This window comes from Limulus polyphemus, unplaced genomic scaffold (genome assembly GCF_000517525.1).
Source record: "Limulus polyphemus unplaced genomic scaffold, Limulus_polyphemus-2.1.2 Scaffold1142, whole genome shotgun sequence".
NCBI classification, from domain to species: Eukaryota; Metazoa; Arthropoda; class Merostomata; order Xiphosura; family Limulidae; genus Limulus; species Limulus polyphemus.
The window spans coordinates 88,830-110,753 of NW_013666752.1; the positions used below are offsets into that span (position 1 = coordinate 88,830).

General features: G+C 33.8%; 1 protein-coding gene across 3 annotated transcripts in view; it reads right to left on the reverse strand.

Moving 5' to 3' along the window:
- Positions 1-1,008: 1,008 nt before the first annotated feature.
- LOC106462321 overlaps positions 1,009-21,924 on the reverse strand; it is a 32,928-nt gene continuing 12,012 nt past the window's right edge. Inside the window, exons 1-2 of one of the 3 annotated variants that reach the window (XM_022389535.1) lie at positions 12,010-12,090; positions 1,009-2,687 (exon numbers count right to left, since the gene is read on the reverse strand). In XM_022389535.1, the coding sequence (XP_022245243.1) occupies positions 1,527-2,654 (1,128 nt within the window). In that variant the 5' untranslated portion in view covers positions 2,655-2,687; positions 12,010-12,090 and the 3' untranslated portion in view covers positions 1,009-1,526. Of the gene's footprint in view, positions 2,688-11,996; positions 12,091-21,924 lie in introns of those variants that run through there. The other 2 variants (XM_022389536.1, XM_013922226.2) reach the window with 2 other exon arrangements.

A 21,924-nucleotide genomic window follows, 5' to 3' on the forward strand; every position in this document is an offset into this window, starting at 1 on the left:
AAATACATCACTAGTGCACTCTTCCCGAGCAGATAATAACTACATTTGCACTGCTGAAACTAAACCAAAAACTCTTTTGACGAAATATAATGCACATTTTTTTTAGTAATATCTTTGGCTGAACATATATAATAAGCACGTATGTTAAACGAAACAACTAGTCAATTACATGTGTTGTGCTTTTTTAAGTGCATTAAGAAACATAGTGAGTTAGTCATGATTAAATGGGATCAAGTTTTAACTTTTATTTATTTTTTGTTAAAAATTAACTGTCTATCTATCAGAAAAATAATGTAGCGCCCACACGCACCTATATTAACATTTAAGTATATAGCAGTTTCGCTGCGTATGCGCGAGTAAAATTAACTAGTGATTAGTTGATTGCAAAACAAGTATCCTTTATCAGCGATATAAAAAAATTAAGCAGTTTATATGGTAAAATAGGCATCCAATTTACATCTGAAAATTAAACTAGTGAAGAAGAGTGGCAATGGATGAAACGTCATCCAAAAGATGTGTCCAAATTATATAACCTGGGAAGGCTACTCTTAATTTCATTGAAAATAAACTTCGACTAAGAAATAAGATACTTGGGGGTCTGTATGTCACTGCATCGATAGCACAATTACTTCGAAAACAACATTACTGTTCGTTATAAATGCAGCACATCCTGGTGGAATTTTAAAAACCTTAAACTTGCGTGACAGATTTTGTATTTTAACAAACGATATAATAAGAAAAAAAAAAGAAGAAAGAACAAAACTGCACCTTTAAGTTTTAAGGCAAAATGTGGCTTCTACTTATGTGAAAAACCTTAGGTGACCTACTGAACAAATTTCGTCAACTTAAAAAATAAATATTGTAAGAGTCCATTTTTAGTTTCATCTATAAGTATACATAATTAAAAACCACTTATTGGAACAGCACCCCACAGCCTATAACAACTTTCCAATTATTATATCAAAACTTAAGTGGGGGGGGGGGGGGGTAAAGCTACACAACGGGTTATTTGCGCTCTGCTCACCACGAGTATCGAAACCTATTTTTCGAGGCTTTCCGCTGAGCCACCTGGGAGTTTCAGATTTGGTCCCTATATTAATCCAAGGCTCATGATTTAATTATGAATACAAGTAAACCAGTGTTTTGCACGACATCGAGAGAATAAAGCATTCGTTTTTAGTACAAAGATATATTTTTACAGTTGAATTTGTGACACGAGGAACTTTCTTTTGAATTTTTGTAACATCTAAGTTAAAAAACAAGTTAATTTACAATGTAATTCTTGCTTTCTGTTAATTAACCGCAGCTAACCAGTAAAAACTATTATTTGTATTCATTAACACAGCTTTTGAAATGAAAAAGATTCATGTGTTCAGAAAGGCTACACGCACTACACTGAAAAGGTGATTAAAAAAAAAGATTCGATGCAAGTGACTATCCTGTCTTTCAAACATTATGAGACCACTGGAGTTTCCGTCTTCATTTCTCTTTTCTCTCAAGTCAGCCACTATACCTGACTGACCATTTTATGTAAGTGACGTCATAAGCTCTTCCGCACTAACCGGGGCCAGTTTTACATTCGGGGTGGACAAAGGTGAGTAAAGATCAAAGTCGTAAAGTGACATGTCTATATCACCAAATATTTCATACCCTGAGTTAGAGCTGGAAGTACTTCCAGAATTAGAGTCTGGACTGGAACATGAGGGCAAAGTTAGATGAGAGAAATTTAAACTTAATTCTGACGTGGGGCTACAAGTGGCAGGTAGAAGTGTGTGTAAGGACGTTTCGAATACTCCAGATGATTCGCTTGATGCAGAACTGTGTACGCATCGGCAATCGTCACCAAGTTCTTCTTCCGTTGTTAAAGTACTAATGGCAGCACTAGTTGATGAGGAATTACAATTAAGTACTGAGCTCCAGTTCAAACTCCTTAGTCCGTCATTGTCATCATTCCAAACTGCACTAGAACTATGTAATGTCTTTACAAAAGGCGTTATCCTTCCAGAGGGCGTATCGAACTCCGTCAGATATCTGTCACACTCTTCAGCGGATGTATTACCATTCTGCCTCTGTACGATTTCCACTGTTGTTGTTGTTGTGCAGGTCTTGGGCAAGGAGCTGTTCACTAAAGAGCTATCATGCAGCTTCCTAGTAAGCTGCTCCTCTGCCTGTGACGGCGGTTTATTTTGATATGCAGTTAATAAAGTAGATTTCAAGGAGTAGCTATTAACTGAATACGCTTTTGGCTGCGACGTATCAGTGGGGCATGTTTGAAGAAGGTTTGGTTCTATCTCATGATAGTCAGTGTTCTCTGAAAATTTCTGTGGGCAACATCCTAATTTGGTTTGGCTTGGAATCGGTGGTGGGTCAAGAGTCATGATCTGTGGGTTTACAGAGGACATAATAAAATGTCCATTAGAAGCACAGTTAATTTCTATTCCTTCCTGATCAAATTCTCTTTGGATTTTCCGTAGAGTGTTACAGATGAGAACGGATTGTCTCAGACTTAGAGTATGCAAGAGTTTGTTTCGTTTACACAAACTGATACTGAACACCTCCTGACGCTGGGTTAAGTAGAGCGAAGAAGGTAATTCACACTCTTTGTCGTCACCATATTTCCGTTTAATACCTCGAGCTCTTGAATCACACAACATGTCGTCCGCATCTACATTGATTGTCTGAGTTACCTAAAAGTAGAATATCAAAACATCATTTAAATTCACATTTATCAAACAGGCACTAACCTATATACACAAATGGTATGTAAGAAAGAAGATAAAAAACAAACTATTTACTCTACTAATATCTCTACTAATGATCGTCGTTATATGTATACTTCTCATTAGGATTACCATGCACATTTTAGTCTACTTCATTGTTACGTGAAATTTGATTACGTTACATTTTTGTTGCAACTATATCAAAAAAAAAAAAGAGGAAAAATATATGTTATTATTTAAGATAACACTATTATTCTAAATCTTAGACAATGTTAAGGAATTTGACCTGAAACGTTATCCAACACTACATTAAACATACGCACTCACATTTGAGTACAAGTACATAAACGTACGATTGAAGTTTTTTTTTTTTAACTATGCGCAAAACTTCACGAGGGCTATCTGCGCTAACCGTCCATAATTTAACAGTGATAAACTAGAGGGAAGGCAACTAGTCAACACCACCCACCGCCAACTCTTGGGATTGACCGTCACATTATAACGTCCCCACGGCTGAAAGGGCGAGCATGTTCGGTGACGGGGGATTCGAACCTGCGACCCTCAGATTGCGAGTCAAGCGTCTTAACTACCATGCCAGATAAAATAGTAATTAAGAGATTACATCAATTAAACTAATCCCATTATTTTTCCTTGGTTGTATATACTTGTTTCTTTAACAATGGCGTTTTCTCTAATTCATCAAATTAAACAAGTTAAGTAGAAACAGGTATGTACATTTAAATATTAGAATAAAAGTACGGTGGTAACAAGTTTGTTAAAAGCAACAACAACAAAAAAAAACATGGTTAAATTGGTAAAAAGGTAAAGTAAAGAAAACGTTTAGTCAATAACTAATTCAGAAGCGATAACTGAGCCAACATTTCGGGGGACAGCTTGCTTTTATTCTTCACAAAAGTGTTATGTTTATTTGTTTTGGTTAGTCTTATTACTGTTCGCTGTATAATGTGCGCTTTTGATTTATGTGGGGAAACATTAGTTTGGTTGGATATCGGTTAAACGACTCCTGATATCCATAGGATTTGGGTATTTTCAGGTCGGATAATAGATGTGGCCATACATCTTGAAAATGAGCCACAGGCGTGAGCTACTACTTTATCACACTAGAATATTGAATTAATGTTTAGTGAAAACTTAAGATGTATTCTGGGCCATTGCAAGCTTTTTAAAGAAATGCAGCACGTGGCGGCTAAAACTGTGATTTACACTCCCACTGCCGAGAACGCTTAGTTTACTGCAGAAAGTTTAATAGTTTTTGGTATCATGCAAATAAAATTTACTGATAAAAGCATATATGACATATGTGATATAATCCAAAATTATTAGTGTTGTTAAATTTTTGAAAACGTTTTCTAGAGCTCCATGAAATGTTCGTACGAAAACTATTCCGTCTATTTAAATTTGAAAAAATAAACCAAGAATTGAATCCAAAGTCTATATAGCTACATAGAAACCGAATTTATTCAAAATGGGTTCTAAGTCCAGTTTTAGATAGAATATTCACTAATGTATTTCTTTAATTGTTTTTTTGTAGTTAAGCACAAATTTACACAATGAGCTACCTGTGCTGCGCCCACCGCTGGTACCGAAACCCAGTTTCTAGCGTTATCAATCCGCAGACTCTCCGCTGTGCCTTCCTTTAATGATAGCTGTGATTTTAGCTCATCTACGTAGCAATCAGTTTGAAGTATAACGAATTCACATAATAAATTTTTATCTTGTAACTTCACACCGTACAGAGGAACGACCATGTTACCTAACGAATTGGGAAAACTTCTTGAAGCAACATTGGGCGATTTCAGTCTATGCTTCTTTTTTTTTAACCCTCGGTTTTTAAACTAAATGACCAATTCGATGTAGGCTCGTCAAAGTTAAAGTTTCTAAGCCTTTAAATGTAAAGGAGTTTGAACAAATATTTTTAAGTTATCATGACCATATCATGTTCGATGCAGACGCTGAAGTATTGTAAAAAAAATATCAGTACAGTTCAAAATACAAGAAACTCGTAATTTAATTAGCACTTTGGGCAAGGTAAATTGACGGTCTTGTAAAATACTAAAATAATTCCCTGCTTGGTTATGTCTGACGTTGTACCTACTCATCACTCCTCAATAATAAAATAACTAAAATCAAATCTTATAATTTGAGATAAGAAACTAAACAGAACAGCTGGAAAAGTTACGATATAATATCCTCGAAAATTGGGATTAAATTATACATGTGATATAATGTTTACGCTGGCCGTCGCCATTTTGATTTTAAAATAAGCAGTAATTCCCATTGATCACGTGTAAATCAAACAAATTAATAATCACATAATAAGAATACGTTTTATTGTCACTGATAGCGGTAGTAATGTATTTTTATATTTAAAAAATGTTACTTTTACAATGAGAAATAATTTATTTATGCGTGTTTGAACACGATAAACATTAAAATAATATAAAAAATTAAGTCTTGAGTGATCAGAATGTTTTACCATCGCTTCCCGTACTCAACTAACCCTAATAAATCTTACCTAATGTATTTTCATTGAAAAAAAAAATTGCAGCTTCCAAACAAATATAATTAACACGCAAAAATCTTCATGACAGAAAAAAAGTCGAAAGAAACTATAAAAAAATGTCCACCTCTGTGGTTGTTTACTCAGAACTTTCTATTCAGTACAGTTGGTCAATGCTACAGAAGCGCCAACTATCATCTGCTATTCACACCACTTTATTTACTCTGCTATAGCGTGAAAAATTCTAGCTCTATCCAGTCATATTTAAAACTTCTTTATGGATGTTGTTCTTTTATTTGCTGACTTTCACGAAAAGCTACTCGAGGGCTATCTACAATGGCCGTCTCTAATTTTGAAGTGACAGACTAGAGGGAAGGCATCTAGTCAACACCATCCACCGCCAACTCAAGGGCTACTCTAATCGAACAGTGGGATTAGACATTCTTATAACGCACCCACGGCTCCAAAATGCGAAGCGCGAACCCAAAGTTTATCACTCTTCATAGCTTTTTCTAAAACTTTATTTCATTAGTAAATGATCAAACCACTTGATGTAACATAAAAAAGTGGAAACTAAGGAGAAAAAGACAACTGCATTGTTAATAGATGACACTTCTCGGAGTTGCGCCAAAATTAATCAAAATAGTTTAACTTTTTTTTCAAATTTTTCTTTGTAAATTACAATAAATAAACTTAATAAAATTAAAAAGTAATGATTCTATAATATTTTGAATATAAAAACAGTTCAAATGGTAAAAATAGCTAGTTTGGAATTAACGTGGAATATTGGCTTAAAATCTGTGACTGAGAAACATCTGAAAAAGCCAAAATAATGGAGAAAAAATGACCAAAATCCAGACAAAACCCTGTGATGTCTTTTATAAAAGTCATAATAAATACTAAGGCCTGGTGGTTAAGGTACTTGACTAGCATGCTGGAGGTCGCGAGTTCGAATCCCCGTCACCGAACACGCTAATTCTTTCATCCATGGGTTCAATCACACTATTCATTAGTAAAAGAGTAGCCCAAGAGATGGTGGTGGGTGGTTTTGACTAGATGCCTTCCCTCTAGTCCATCGCTGCTAAAGTAGGGAAGGTTAGCGCGGATAGCCCTTGTGTAACTTTGCGTCAAGTTCAAAAAGCAAACAAAATGTATATTAGGGGAGAGTAAAGGTCTCAAGTTATGTTCTATATTTAACAGATAGGTGTCATAATAATAAAAACACCAAACAAATGATGGGGTGTTACGTTGTCAAAAAGTGCCTTACTGGTAATCGTTTTTTGTAGGTAAATAATGTTATTTCTAATACATAGATTATATATATTATAATACATTGTGGGAGGTTGAACTGACTGTGTTTAAGTATAAAGGTACACAATGGATTATCTGTGCTCCGCTAATCGCGAGTGTCGAAACCCGAATTTTAGCATTTGCGCAAGAAAGACTTATCCATATACATAAGTGAAAGTGCGAAGCATGCTCAGAGTATCGGGTCTCAAACCTTGGCATCTTCGATCTGCGGACTAACACGTTAATTATTGGGTCACGCTCGGACGAAATATGTTGTTTGTTGTTATTCTTTTCTATACATACAAGGTGAAAGAATTTTTTGTCGTTGCTGGAATTAAGAAATATTAATATTTACATAAAAAACACTATAGAACGATAGTATTTCAGTGAACATACTTCCTCGCGTACAGAAAGCAAACGTTATCATCTTTTATGTTATTCAATACTTTCTATACAAATACACAATAGATGCAGAAACACGTGTATAGCCTCTATTTTAAGCGATTTAATTATATTTATGACGATTCGTATTGTACATTATTAACAAATGAAAATAAAATCTAGCAACGCTTATTCGTGAAATTATTATCATTTTGTGTTTCTAATTGAAGAGATAAACTTATCGAAAAAACAGTTTTTTTTTACCAGAATATGATACCTTATGCAAGACAATGGGTTAAATGGGCACGTAGAAGTCTGTGGTTCATGTAATACTGCCCCTAAATACAGACCAGAGGGAAGACAACCAACCAATCAACGACATCCAGTGACTAGTGGGATCGACGGTCACGTGCACGTACTTCCCTTTTTCTCCAATAGTAGTACCAGCTTTATGAATTTCTGCTTGTGTCCCCTTCGTCACTCTGATATCGAGCCAAGGCCACGGCTGAATGTGCGATGCACGTAATTCAATAATAAACTTTCCCTTTTAAATTAATTAAAGAGTACGAATACAGTATTTGTTCAAGTACGTTAAAAATATGCGTATTTCGACTACTTCAATTTAGCTTATATGCGTATTTTGTTATGATGAGCCTCTCCTCTAACGAAACACAAATGCAACGTTCAGTCATTAATTTTCTCTACCAGAACGTCTTCAAAATCAACTTTACTTCTCTGTTAAACTATTTAAACAAGAAGTAAAAAACAAAGAAAGATAGAAAACACTAGTGTTTATTTTTCATGCAGAGAACGGTAAACGATACTCTAGCCATTACGTCATTTTACTTGATATCACTGTCATGCGCCTAAATGATTTGAGTTTTGATGACTGGAGGTATACTTTATACTTATCAGTGTCGAGCTTACTTGTAAATTTTACGCTGTACGTGTTTTACACAAAATAATATTGAAAGAAGTTAAACCTAACTTAATGTTTTAAGTTAGAAACATCATGTTTTCTTGTTATTTTATTGGACTTTAAAAACATGTAGCACATATAATAAGATGCGCCTTTCGTGGAATACCCGAATAACGGTTAATCACGTAATCACCAATGGCCGTATTGACTTTACACACATTTTTCTAAATTATTTACGCACCCAACTTCTTGTGTCTGTACTACATGAACATAACATGCGTTTCTATCTGCTTGCAATATGATAATAGTTATTCTGAATTTATTCGTGGTTCTGTATATGTGCAGGTTTTAAAAAACACGTGGTTAAAAAGCCGTTACGTCGATTTCATTCAAAAGCGACCTTTGATCTTTTGTTGTTCTCGGACACTGATAATACCCGTTACCACCCGCTGAAGTTGTTGCTTAGGGTGATACATTTCGACAGCAGAGTCCTTCAATTGTGGTTTGGGAGAAGTCTAGAGGTTGTGGCCCCACCTATGTCGAAATGAGATTGACCAGTCATATAGTTACTGCATATTGCCCTGGGTAAATACGAGATTTCTTGGGAACAAAGGAAGATTGAATTTGGTCAGTCTGGTGTGGAACATAATTTGAATAGCATTACCCAGAACTTGATGTCCAGTGTTGTTACTTTATTTGACAGTAAAATATTTAGTATTTCCCAGTAATCGATGTTGTAGCGAATCTCCTATTAACTTCTGGACCTATCCACTGTAGCTCTAAACTTAATTAGGTTTCACTTGGATATATCACATGGCCATGGTTTGGTTTGTTTGTTTATACTAACGTAAGTCATACATGAAAAAAAAAAAAGAAAAAATACAATGTATACTGCAATTAATCCTACCAATTACTATTGGGTCCCCTATGTATTTCTATACAAAGTTGTTTCTTGGATTTCGAGCACAGCTACACGAGGGATATCTACACTAGCTGTTCCTAATTTTGTAGTGGTAGACTAAAAGGAAGACATCGCCCACCGCCAACTCTTGTCACACTGTATATTTTTGATTTGACCACCACTCCCACAACCCTATATAGCGGAGTGCAATTATTATTATTTTGGCGGTAACTGGACAGGAACCACGATACCACTGGGCCGATTTCACATATAAAACGAGTGATTTCAAACAAATTTTGTCAGGTTATTTATTTACACGGAGTAAAACATAAAATTACCCAGTATGATGTAATATGTGGGTTACACCGGTATAAAAAAGTAGGCAATTTCAGGGTTCAGATTTCTAAATGTAACGTGACATATCATTAGTGTTTTTTTTTTTACTTTAAATTCCTTGAATAGCAGTTGTAATGGTTTGTGAGCTCACTATAAACATAAAAGGAATTTTACAGTCTTGTTCCTTCACCTTCAAATTACAGACTTTATAAAAAGTTCACTATCGTAGGGTTTACACACTGAATAACTTTACAATTTTGTGAGAGCATTCGGCGAAAAGAAGGGACAAAAAATGGGTGAAATCACTCATTTTCGATGAAAAATACGAAAACCGAACAATAGCTAAGGAGATTCATCAGAATACTGATGGAAAATTTCTTATAATTTTCTGTGCGTGACTCGTGTTCTTATGGGCCTCACTTTAAGATACAGACTTTCTCACAGGGTTTCCAATTTTATAATGCTGTTACAAACTTACTTACATAAAACTAGAAGCTACTACCTAGTTCTTACTTACAAAACACAAATGGTACAGAATGATAGCAGATTTACCCGAGCGATGCATGGCGAGATATTTACGAAAGTTTTTGTTGTTTTTTCAGAAATATGCCAGATTGAAAGTACGTAAGAATAAAGTTACTGATGTCCACTGGGCTTGATTATTTAAATAAAATTTTATTTTATGAATAAGTAATATGCGACTTAAAAACATTTCAATATATGTGTGTTGGAAGTATGTATAAACAATGTGTGAAAGTAAAATTCCTCAAATGATTGATGTGATCTGAAAACGAAATGTAACTGTAGAATTAATGTTTTACCAGCTATGAATATAAACAGTGTTACTGTTTTTGTCCTAAGTATGCCAGTAATGCATGTAATGAAAAAGGAAACTGGAAAAATCCCATCAGTATCACTAGCGGCCACCCCTACTGACTGATCTATATTTAACCAGCCAGCACTGAAGGTATGACCTTATGCATTTTAAAACAAAAATAACTTCTTGACATATTCATTTATAGTTGCTTAAACCATATTTGACAGGTCCAAAAGTCTAGGAGGAGTTAGAGGACAAACAAACACACTTCTCTCGAATTATAGTAAGACTATATTAATATTTCTAAGCCTAAACACTAATCTAGTTCAATTAAAGAGCTACATCAGCCGACAAAACATGATTATGCCAATCAGCCAAACTTGTAATAAACAATCGGGTAAAATGTTAAACTAATACCTACATTACAAAAACACACTACGTTAAAAATAACACTTATAAAGCTAATTACCAATTAATAAAACAAAAACTAGTTATAATTTTTTATTAACAAAAGCTCACTTATTTACGTAAGGTTATAACTTATAAGGTGTGTGTGTGTGTGTGTGTGTGCATGTACAAAACAACAAAAGTTAAAACTCTTGGAATATGGTATGGTAGATTATATTATTTGTTAAACCTAAACCTAACTCGAATGAATTTCTTTTCAAGTAAATAGGAATCCCATGAGTACTTGATGCGTGCAACGGAAATATCAGTGTAATGTTGCAAGGTGTGTGCCATAAGGTCAATGTCCGAGTGCATGCATAGGCACATAACTTAGGGGGAAGAAGGGGCACGTGCATCCACTTCGAATAATTTTAAACAAATTTTTTTGCTTCGCTTCACTCGCCAATTCTTCATTATCCTCCCCGCCCCCACTTTTAAACAAAGGTGCCAAGGAGTGTATGGAATCCTATCTTCTGTAACCATGATGAGTCCTAAAGAAATTGTAAATGTCGACTCGTAAATCAAGAGGGCAGTGCAAATAGTTTAATTCATATGTTCTTTATGGACCGTTCTTCGGAATACGAGATACTCTGCAACATTTAAACTTAAAATCCTGTAAAATCGGGCAATAATGAAGGTTTTATTATATTTCAAAATTCTTCCACAAATTCTTGAAATTGTACTATTCATTTTGTAAAGGATAATCTAATATAGTGACAAGAAATCAGTGTTTCCATGCTGCCTGTTTTAATCAGTCAAAATAAACCTGCTGATTCAGTATTAATATACAGAGTATTGAAAATTCATCTGACCGCTGCAGGACAGTAAAACGAATTGTTTTGACCGAACACTTAGTATATAAAGTACTATCAGCACTTAATCCTGCTGTACAATATTCTAGATTCAGCCTTGATATGTTCTGTGTTCTAAATTTAAGCTTTACTACTATTTCTACATAAGCTGCTTGAAGATCTTGTATAGAAAACAAATATATTAACGCACCTATTTACTCCTTTGCCTTGACAAAGATAATTTCTTATAACAGATAAAACCACAATTTTTTATTGTTCTAAATACCGCAAGAAGAAGATATCTTTACAGCATTGCAATGTATCGCAATGACTATTTTACATAAATACTGCCTAAAATATTCTAACTTCAAAAAAATGCTTCTGGTTCAGACTAATTTTACATTGTTCATTATTGGTCCCAGTGTCGCCATCTACGTTTTTAAATATATTTGCTGTTTATTGTTTTATCAGCTGATTCAACCTTTTATTAACATTTTTACTTGGCCATTTGGATATTTTTCTTTTCGCAATATGAAACACTACTTCCCAAGGTCATTAAAACAAAGTTAAACATAAGCGCACTCTATAGGTATTTATCATTAGGATATTTTTTATTTCATTCTCTGGCAAGCTAGAATACAGCAGGTTCAAATTGATGAAACTGTATTCCCTGGAGAGCAGGTAAAGGGATATTTAAAGCTCTTCTATTTAAGGTTGCTTCCCCTCTCCTATTTATTTTGCAACAACATAATAAAATTATAAAGAAGGAGCTGTTTATTTATTCACATTTAAACGTAAACATTTATTGCTAAAAAAATAACAAATTAATGGACAATTCCATTTTCACAGTCTACACAAAGAAGCCACTCCTACCCTGTTAAGATACCTTGGCTATGAAAAATTCAACTCCAGCAATTGGTGACCTTCAGCTTAGTATCCACACGCAAGTAGCAAACCTACATCGCACCTATCTGTCATGCCGCATTGGTGCTGACATCTGTTGGTGGTATACCACATATGATGCGTATCTCAGTAAATATCTTTTCGTTACCAACTAAGGAAATAGTTGCAAATACATACCCAGCTTGAAGATAAGTAGATATAAAATACCGCACGAGTTTACAATATTCTTACCTTAGTATAATTCCAGGCGTATTATACTTGTTAGCAAGTTTATTACCTTTTCATTGCAGAAGCAATTTGGTAGGATAACTTTAGAAATAAAAAGGTTTAGAAAGCAAATGTTTGGATATCAGGAAATTTTATTTCAGATTGAGTTCACGAGTTTTATCTTTATGTGAAGAAATGTTTACCATGTTAAGCTTTTTTTTAGAAACCAATTTACTTGGTTAATTACTTAAGTTTGGTTTGATTTGAATTTCGCGCAATGCTTATTTGTTTGAAGTTATGCACAAAGCTACACAATGGGCTATCTGTGCTCTGCCCACCACGGGTATCGAAACCCGGTTTCTAGCGTTGTAAGTCCGCAGACATACCGCTGTCCCACTGGGGGGCCAAGCAATGCTACTCGAGGGCTATCTGCATTAGCCATCCCTAATTTACCAGTGATAGATTAGAGTGAAGGCAGCTAGTCAACACCACTCACCGCCAACTCTTGGGCTACTCTTTTACCATCGAATAGTGGGATTTACTATCACATTATGACGACCAGACGGATGAAAGGGCGAGCATGTTCGGTGAAGGGGATTCGAACCCACGAGTCGAGCGCCCTAACCACCAGGCCATGCCAGGTCCTATTTAGTTTGGTAATGAATCATTGAAGTTCATAAAATGATGAAGAGGTAGGCCTAACGCGGAAGATTGTTTCACTGCAGTTTTATTTAGGTGGAACATTTTAATGGTTGGAGACGGCTTGAATGGGTAATGAAGAAAAACATAAATATAAGTTTAACATAACAGCAAATGCACAACGTTTTGACAAGGTTCTGTTATCATCAGGTTTGTTTGTTTTGGCAAACATCTGTATTGTTTAAGAAATCGCTATCACATTTTAATTAGTACGAAACCATGAATATAACAAAACAATGTTTAGGGACAACAAAGGACTTATTGGTCCATCACGGCTATCACATCCTATAAACTACACCAAAACCACTTTAAAATAAATAAATTTAAAAATATATAAATGAAATAAAAATATTAAAGCCAGCCCTTACCATTCATATAATTATCAATCTTACTGCCTCCACAACATCTGAAAGCAACCCATTTCAAAGACCAACCATCCTGTTAGAAAAATAAAACTGTCTTAGCTGAAGATGACTCCTACCTTGCCAAAATTTATACTTGTGTCCCCTAGTCCTACTATTCTTACCTTTTATGGAAAACAAATGCATCAACACTATCAATTCCCTTTACAATCTTAAATAGCTCAATCAGATCCCTTCTAACTCTTCTTTTTTCAAGAGAAAACAATTTCAGAGATCTTAATCTTTCCTCATATGATAATCCCTCCATCCCAGGTACCATTCTAGTAACCCTCCTCTAAACCCTTTCCAAAAATTCATTGTCCTTCCTAAGGTAAGGAGCCCAAGACTGAGCACAATATACCAAATGTGGCCTAACCATTCACCTATACACTGAAATTATGACCTCTTTAGACTAGTATTCAATATTTCTGTAGATACACTCTAAAATACTATTTGCCCTACCATTAGCAACAGCTCACTGCTTAGATGGCTAAAGAGACTGATCAACCATTACACCAAGATCCTTTTCTTTCATGACACTGTTAAGGTTATTCACATCCTAAGTATACTTATAATTTAAATTATGATAACCCACATACATTATCTTGCATTTATTATAATTAAAACCCATCTTCCATTTATTTTCCCAACTCACTAAATGATCCAAGTCCTTTTGTAAAGCAGCAGCATCCTCTTCACAGTTAGCAACACTCAAGACCTTAATAATCTGGAAAATTAAGTAATTTATTGAACATTCCTTCATTTATGTCACTGATGTAAGTTAAAAAGAGCAAAGGTACTAAGACTGAGCCCTGAGGTATCCCACTTGTGACATTAATCCAGTTTGACTGAACTCTATTTATAACAACCCGCTGCTTTCTTCTATCCAATTAGCTAACTTATCCCTCACATCTAGAGAGATAATTTTTTACAAGCCTTTTATGTGGCACCATGTCATAGGCTTTCTGAAAATCCAGATATACCAAATCTATAACCTTTCCTTCATCTACATAAGCAGTAACCTTTTCAATGAATGTCAAACGATTTGTGAAACCATGCGTGTAAACAGCTCTGATTAGCCAGTTCCATCGCTAGTTGTGATAACATGGCCAAATTAACGTTATTTGCTGAGGTTCGTAATCTAATAATACAGCTAGGTCAGATGTCAGAATGCCTAACTTATCTGTCTATGTAAACTGGCTCTGTCATAGATTAACAATGTGTTATTCTGATAAGTTCTATAATAAATTCATTCCTTAGATCAGTGGTTCCTAAACTGGGGTCCGCGAGACGATTGTAAGAGAGCTTCAGCAGCACGTGTAGAAATACTGCCTTTAAAACTCTTCTAGCACCAGACGAAGCGACATTCTCTGCAATAATTTTATTTATTACAACAAATATGACTACTTTGTTGTTTAATTATTTAATATTTCTATTAAATCATTAGGTGGGGGTCTAAGATTTTGGGGGCCTCGAGTTATACAGTTTGGGAAACCCTGCTAAATGTTCAAAGCATAGATAAGGAAACAAGTCATTACGTTCCTAGTTTTTTGTGTTCTTCGTCACGTCACACATTGTATTACTATATTTTGGTATTTAATATTTGTTATTATACAGCTGAAGAATCGTATGTCGTTGAAAAAGTAAGATGGTGAGTCGATAAACTTTTAAAATAAATGATTTTAGGTAAAGTCATCCAATGGCATTATCCAGAAATACATCAACGTTCTGAATGGGTAAAGCATCCAATAGTATTATCCAGAAATACAACAACGTTCTGAACGGTTAAAGTCATCCAATGTTATTATTAAGAAATATATCAACGTTCTGAATGGGTAAAGCATCCAATGGTATTCTCCAGAAATACATCAACGTTCTGAACGGGTAAAGCATCCAATGGTATTATCCTGAAATACATCAACCTTCTGAACAGTTAACGTCATTTAATGGTATTATTCAGAAATAAATCAACGTTCTAAACGAGTAAAATCATCCAATGGTATTATCCAGTTAACGTCATTTAATGGTATTATTCAGAAATAAATCAACGTTCTAAACGAGTAAAATCATCCAATGGTATTATCCAGAAATACAATGACGTTCTGAACGGTTAAAGTCATCCAATGTTATTATTAAGAAATACATCGACGTTCTCAATTCCAATGATAAAGGTATAAATAAATAAGATGTCAATGTCAAGCATAAAATTACGAGTCAGGTAATTTCGAAGTATTGTAGAATTCTCGTTTGCAGTTCTTCACAAGAAACATTCGCCAAAGGTTGTTAAATACCGAGAAAACTAAATGTGATTCATATTTCCGCTTTCAAGTATCTTCCAATGCAAGGCCGCGATAACCAACTGTGCCGAGAGTGCAGAAGCGCACCCACCCTAGGTTGACGTATTTCCTATCATATACAGAGGTTTCGATTTTCTTCAATGGTAAATTTAGTATTGATGAAATTAGCGAAGAACTTTTACTAAAAGAATTGTTACGGCAGCTGAAGTCACGTGACGCTGGAAGCATGCGCACTGGAGTTTCTAGAAGGATCATGACTGTTCCTGGCAACTCTAGTCTTTTCTAGGCGACCTCTATTTTAGTATATGAGCCCGGCAAATAAAGCGGAGATAATAATTGCAGATAGATGGAGATAGAGACAGATAATTGAGTCAAGTGAGCGGTAGTGACCGTAAGTAAAGCGCGTGAATCGTTGTGAATTATAGCGTGTGTTTAAGTTAAAGTGACTGTGGAAATTCTGTGTATTATAATGTTGTATCGAGAAATAATAAACTAGTTTTTAATTAAGAAAGGATTTGTAACGCTGAAGTTTCTCGGAAAGAATTTTTACAGAAAATTATCAAACAACCAGATACGTAACAGAATGATAAATCAGCGAAACATATATTTTACAAAAAGAGACAGGAGACTCATTAAACCTTAGATTAATCATAAAAAATGCGTAGTTGAGGGCGTAAAATAATGCATCAACTAGATTATCACGGAAAAAAAATCATGGATGAATAGGATTTTATTATTATGAAAACAGTATGTACAATTGTATTTAAATAAAACGAACACGATACCACAACACCAAATGTCATACATTCGACGCTACTGGTGTGAGCCCCGTGGTTTCGTGACGCACACGTGAAGCTGCAGTGCACAGACGAACCATTGGCTGTTTGAGGTAAAGCACGTGTATGAGGTCGTGTAGCGGTAAATGTACCGGTGTAATGGGAACATAGAAGTCGGTCAAACCAACAACTAAGCCACACTTAACAAAATAACTGGATGAGGATCTGCATACAATACCTACCAACCTACTCAATACAATGCAACATTTTTTCACTTACGTAACAAAGAGGAAGTAAATAACATGCAACTTGATTGCAGAAGTAAAAGACTTGATGTTTTTCCTTGACATTATTTCACAATACCTTTGTTATAAAAGTTTCTTGTTTTTTTTTTTAAATACTTAGATAAATTAGCCAAATTATTTCAAATTAATTAAATTTTGGGGTTTCTTTTTTAATGATTTTTAAAATTATTTTAAGGTATATAGAAGGGCCAGTAAATATGTATTTTCTTAGACATTTTAACTTGTTTTTCAAACGTACCACACACATACACTGATATATATTTGTAAACCAAGTTTCTACGAATTATAATTAAAGGAATTAAGTGGGGAAAATCACTTTTTGCTAAGGGTAAATAGAATTCGCACCTGGTTATCCATATAACAGACTATTCAACCATTTATAGATCATACGCTGTATCTCAGTTTCGGAATTATTACAAAAACAATATAAAAAACGCATGATAATTACTAATATGTATGATATACATAACAATATAAGTAACCCCAAAATTACAAACGGGGTTCATGTGTAGCACAATGGCTTATATAATAATAATATTAACAACTGCACTGGTAGTAAAATTTGGCCGAATACCGGGTCCCGGTCACTAAGCTTCGGGCGGAGCTGGGTGTCAACAGGGACCGGGTTCTCCCCTTGCCCCCCCCCCAAAAAAAAACAACAATATACACAAAAATTAGAAACAAAACAAAACTGAAGTTTATTACATTTAACCGAACAATCACCAACATAACATTCAAATTTTACTTTCAATGCCTAGCCCCAACTTCTCAAACCCTAACCCCTATTGTTCTCAAAACCCCCCACCTTCCCCAAAAATCCACTTCTCAAGCCATGCCTGTTATTAACCCTTATTGTTCTCTGAATCCCCGACTTTCAGCTGGCGGTCAGTCTTTGTTTTCGGAACACGTTTTTTGTTTTTGTTTTAACTAAACCAATTATTGACTTTAACTTTCAGTACCGCGTTATTTGCCACAAAGATTAGGGCTCAGATGCCTAACTTTGACACTCGGCCGAGTATTATCGGATAGCCCAATATCCGGTCGGGTACCCGTGCATCCCTAGCCATAAAAACATAAAAATAAATTTACTAAACTATACATTATTACTAAAGATACTTGGGAGTAATACGTGACAGGAAAAACTGTGAATAATTGGAATTTTTAAAATCTCGTCCAGTAATATGAACCAATAGTTACACAACTAAATGATAATACTAACCAATAGTTACACAAATAAATTATATTAAAATCTCGTCTAGTAACATGAACCAATAGTTACACAAGTAAATGATAATACTAAACAATAGTTACACAAATAAATGATATTAAAATCTCGTCCAGTAACATGAACCAATAGTTACACAAATAAATGATAATACTAAAATGAATACTAACTACCTCTAGTAAGTTGTGAACTTTTCTGTTCGGGATTTTTCTCATTTCTGCTCTATGAGGGTTAATTTATACCTTAAAACGGCTGAGGATACTAGAGTTATTTACATTTTCTGCTGTGACATTGTTATGATGGTAAACGACCTAATAAATAGTACTTAATTATGCATATCACGTGCGGAGAATATATATTTAGTAGTAACAAAGATATGGACATACCCTAAGTGTATTTTATGTACCTTGCTATTTCATATAAATATGGATATACACTAAGTGTATTTTATGTACCTTGCTATTTCATATAAATATGGATATACCCTAAGTGTATTTTATGTACCTTGCTATTTCATATAAATATGGATATACCCTAGGTGTATTTTATGCACCTTGCTATTTCATATAAATATGGATATACCCTAGGTGTATTTTATGTACCTTGCTATTTCATATAAATATGGATATACCCTAAGTGTATTTTATGTACCTTGCTATTTCATATAAATATTTACGTTTGTTTTGATTTATTGTGAAATTCTCAATACTGCGATGATATATATTTTATGTGGTAGCTTTAAGAGAATGTTTTTAAAGCTACTATTAAGCATCACTCACTATGTTGAAGTTGTAGGTTAGAATACCAAAACAAAAGGAAGTATTTTACTTCAAATTTCCAAGAGCAAACTCCTCAATTTATCAAATGAACAATCGAAAAAATATCCACTTCTTAAAACATTCCACCTAGAACCTACTTCCTGAAACTTTTGTAAGTTTAGTTGGAGTTAGTTGAATTGTCAAAAATATATTTCAAACACCCAAGTCTTGTTTAAATGACAAATATGAAGTATTGACTAATTTTTCTTATATTACCTCATTTAGAATTGCTATGTTGTTTCCAACAATCAATATTTACTGATTCAATATCTTAGTACAGCATGTATATCTCGTTTTTTAACTGCCCTGCTCAGTGGCTCAGTGGCAAGTCTGAAGGCTTAAAACGCTAAAAACTGGGTTTCGATACCCACGGTGGGCACAGAAAAGAAAGCCATTTGTGCTCAGCAACAAAGAACTAAATTCTTTTTTTTATCTATATCAAATTATGGAAACTTTACTGGTCAGATGGCAGAAATAAAATGTTAATATTTCTTTTCAACAATGACTAAACAGTGCTTTGTGAAATAACTTAGCAAGTTGAAGTAACAACAAAACGTTAAAATACAGTCTTTAATAACTCAGCACAAACGTCTGCCGATTAAATTGTAACATGCTTTAGTAATTAGCTACAATTTCTGTTATTTTACATTTAAACAGTTAGGTTTGTATAATAAACATAATATGAATTATTTTAAAACAACATGAAGATAATCAAAACAATAGATCAGAGAGTTTTAGTGGAAATGCTTTATGAATATTTCACGAACACGTTTTAACTCTGGAAAGAGTATAATGAAACGTAATTGAAATATTTTTATCTGCACATGTGTTGTTTACCTTCTTCAGTGGCTGTTTTAACACTTTTCACGTCTTGTGGTTTTTTTATGCTGCTTAATCTTTTGAACTCCGAGAGTTCATAGCTAGAATGTATGCGATGAATGTTTATATATCTTGCTTGCATCCAAATTAATTCATTAATGATCTTAAACATGACATGTTGGACTTCGCAAGAGTGATGTTTATGTATCTTGAATTTATTATTTTTGTTCAGTTTATTCACTTAAAATGCTCGAAGTAGCAGAGACGTATGACCTCTTATGTAAACTACGAGCATCTTTTCTGTCTTTTCACGAAACACTGTGAAAATGTGCAAAAAGTCGATTTAAGTTCTACCATTTTATCTATCGGTTAATTCTCCCAATGTTTGTCAAATCTTATTTCAATCAATCCCAGCAATACTAGTAAAACGTTAACGTATATCTTTAAATCTATCCTAATAATACTTGTAATGACTGTTATTTTCGTAAATGTTTTGGCGAAAAAGACACACTTGTTCACAATAGCTTCAATTTCGAATAATGCACCTATTCAATTTCGAATAATACCCCTATTTTACGACCTCGAAAGTCCTAAAGTATATTCATAGCGTATGAATAAATTAAACTTAATAATAAATATATGTTACAGTCCATTGGCTGGCAGGACCCAGCAACTCTTGGGCTAACCCTTACTAAAGAATAATAGTATTGATCGTCGCATTATAATGGGCTAAGAGAAGGGCATGTTCGGTCCTAGGTTTCGATATCCCACCACTCGTACTCGTGTGCCCTAACTACTGGTCCATCATGCGAGTACAGTATGTTTTGGTATTTAAATAAAGAAATAAGAAAACGTTAATCATGAACACAGTAAAAAATAATTAATTATTTTATACAGTTTACGTATTTTAGTGCTATTTTTGTCATTTATTATCCTTTTGCTGACAATCAAAAAAGTCTTAAAAAGTTATGATGGAATTTCTGAAATAATAACTTATTATTAGCACAATAAAATAGTGTAAAATTATTTATTTGTGACAGAAAATACACATAGTGCAAAAGTTTCAAAACAAAAAAAGAAACATCGAAACATGACTTTTAATTAATGATTACAATAATTTTTACTGGTTTCAAAACTGAACAGACTACATTGTATGTGAGTAACGCCTGTTTTCTGAACCAGTTAGCATAAATGTATTCCCATGAAAGTGTAAAGAAAATACAACAGTAACCTCAAGTTTAAGTATGTAGTTAATTTATAATAGCAATTACTAAGTTGAAAATATAAACTTTTCGAAGTTAAAGCACAGTTGAAAGACTTTGTTTATACTATATTTTTCTAGTTTTCTTTTTTAGTTTAATATAATAATATTAACTTGAATAATGCCTTACTGAAATTATAATATACTGTAGACAAATAGACTAAATATAGTCTTTCTGGCATATTTTAATAGCTTTGTATATTGTATAAATGTAGCTACTGCATATTTTATTATATGATGACGTGTAAAATGCCCGTTGAAATACAGCTCAACACGTGCACCCGTTCAAATTAATAACAAATAATTTTCATATCTTTTTTGTTTTTCAGATTGTACGAAAATCCATTTTTAATGATTGTTTACACATTCTTATGCCCCTATGAATATAATATTAACTATCACAATAATAAACACGATGGTAATTTATGATAAACATAATGAGTTTCATTAATATCGGATTATATCTAGTTTTAAGGCATCTTTCAAGCTCGGATAAAGTAAAACGAAAATTTTAATTTAAAACTTTTCGTCAACATCTTCCCATATATTCAACTTTATTCTGTTCTTTATTCACATTATTTATTTTATGACGATGCAGACAAAAAGCAAAACTTATCCTCGCCACTTAAAATAGTTTATGTGAGTTTTGTTACTCATGAAACACTATGTTTTGAGAATTAAAATTTTCTTTGGATATTTTCAGACCAGTTGGATAATAACTGCCTTTGCGAAATATTTATCAAATGACCATTGATACATTTGCATTGTTGTATTTTGAAAGATACAGCATATTTCTAAATTCACCGTAAAACTCGTGGTTTACATGAAACATACAAAAGCTCTTCCAACATTACATTAGGTAACAGAATTAATATAGAAAGTGTTGACGAAACTGATGCTATCCATCTAAACATAGAAATTTGTAAAGTTTTTTTTTTTTTGATATTGAAGAATTGTTAGTACTCCTATCCTTAGTTGGGGTGGCACGATTTATTTCAAATAATGAAATTCTAATTTTTCTTCAAAGTGTGAATTCACTAGCTTTAATTTTTTTGTGTTTTGTTGGGGTGGCACGATTTATTTCAAATAA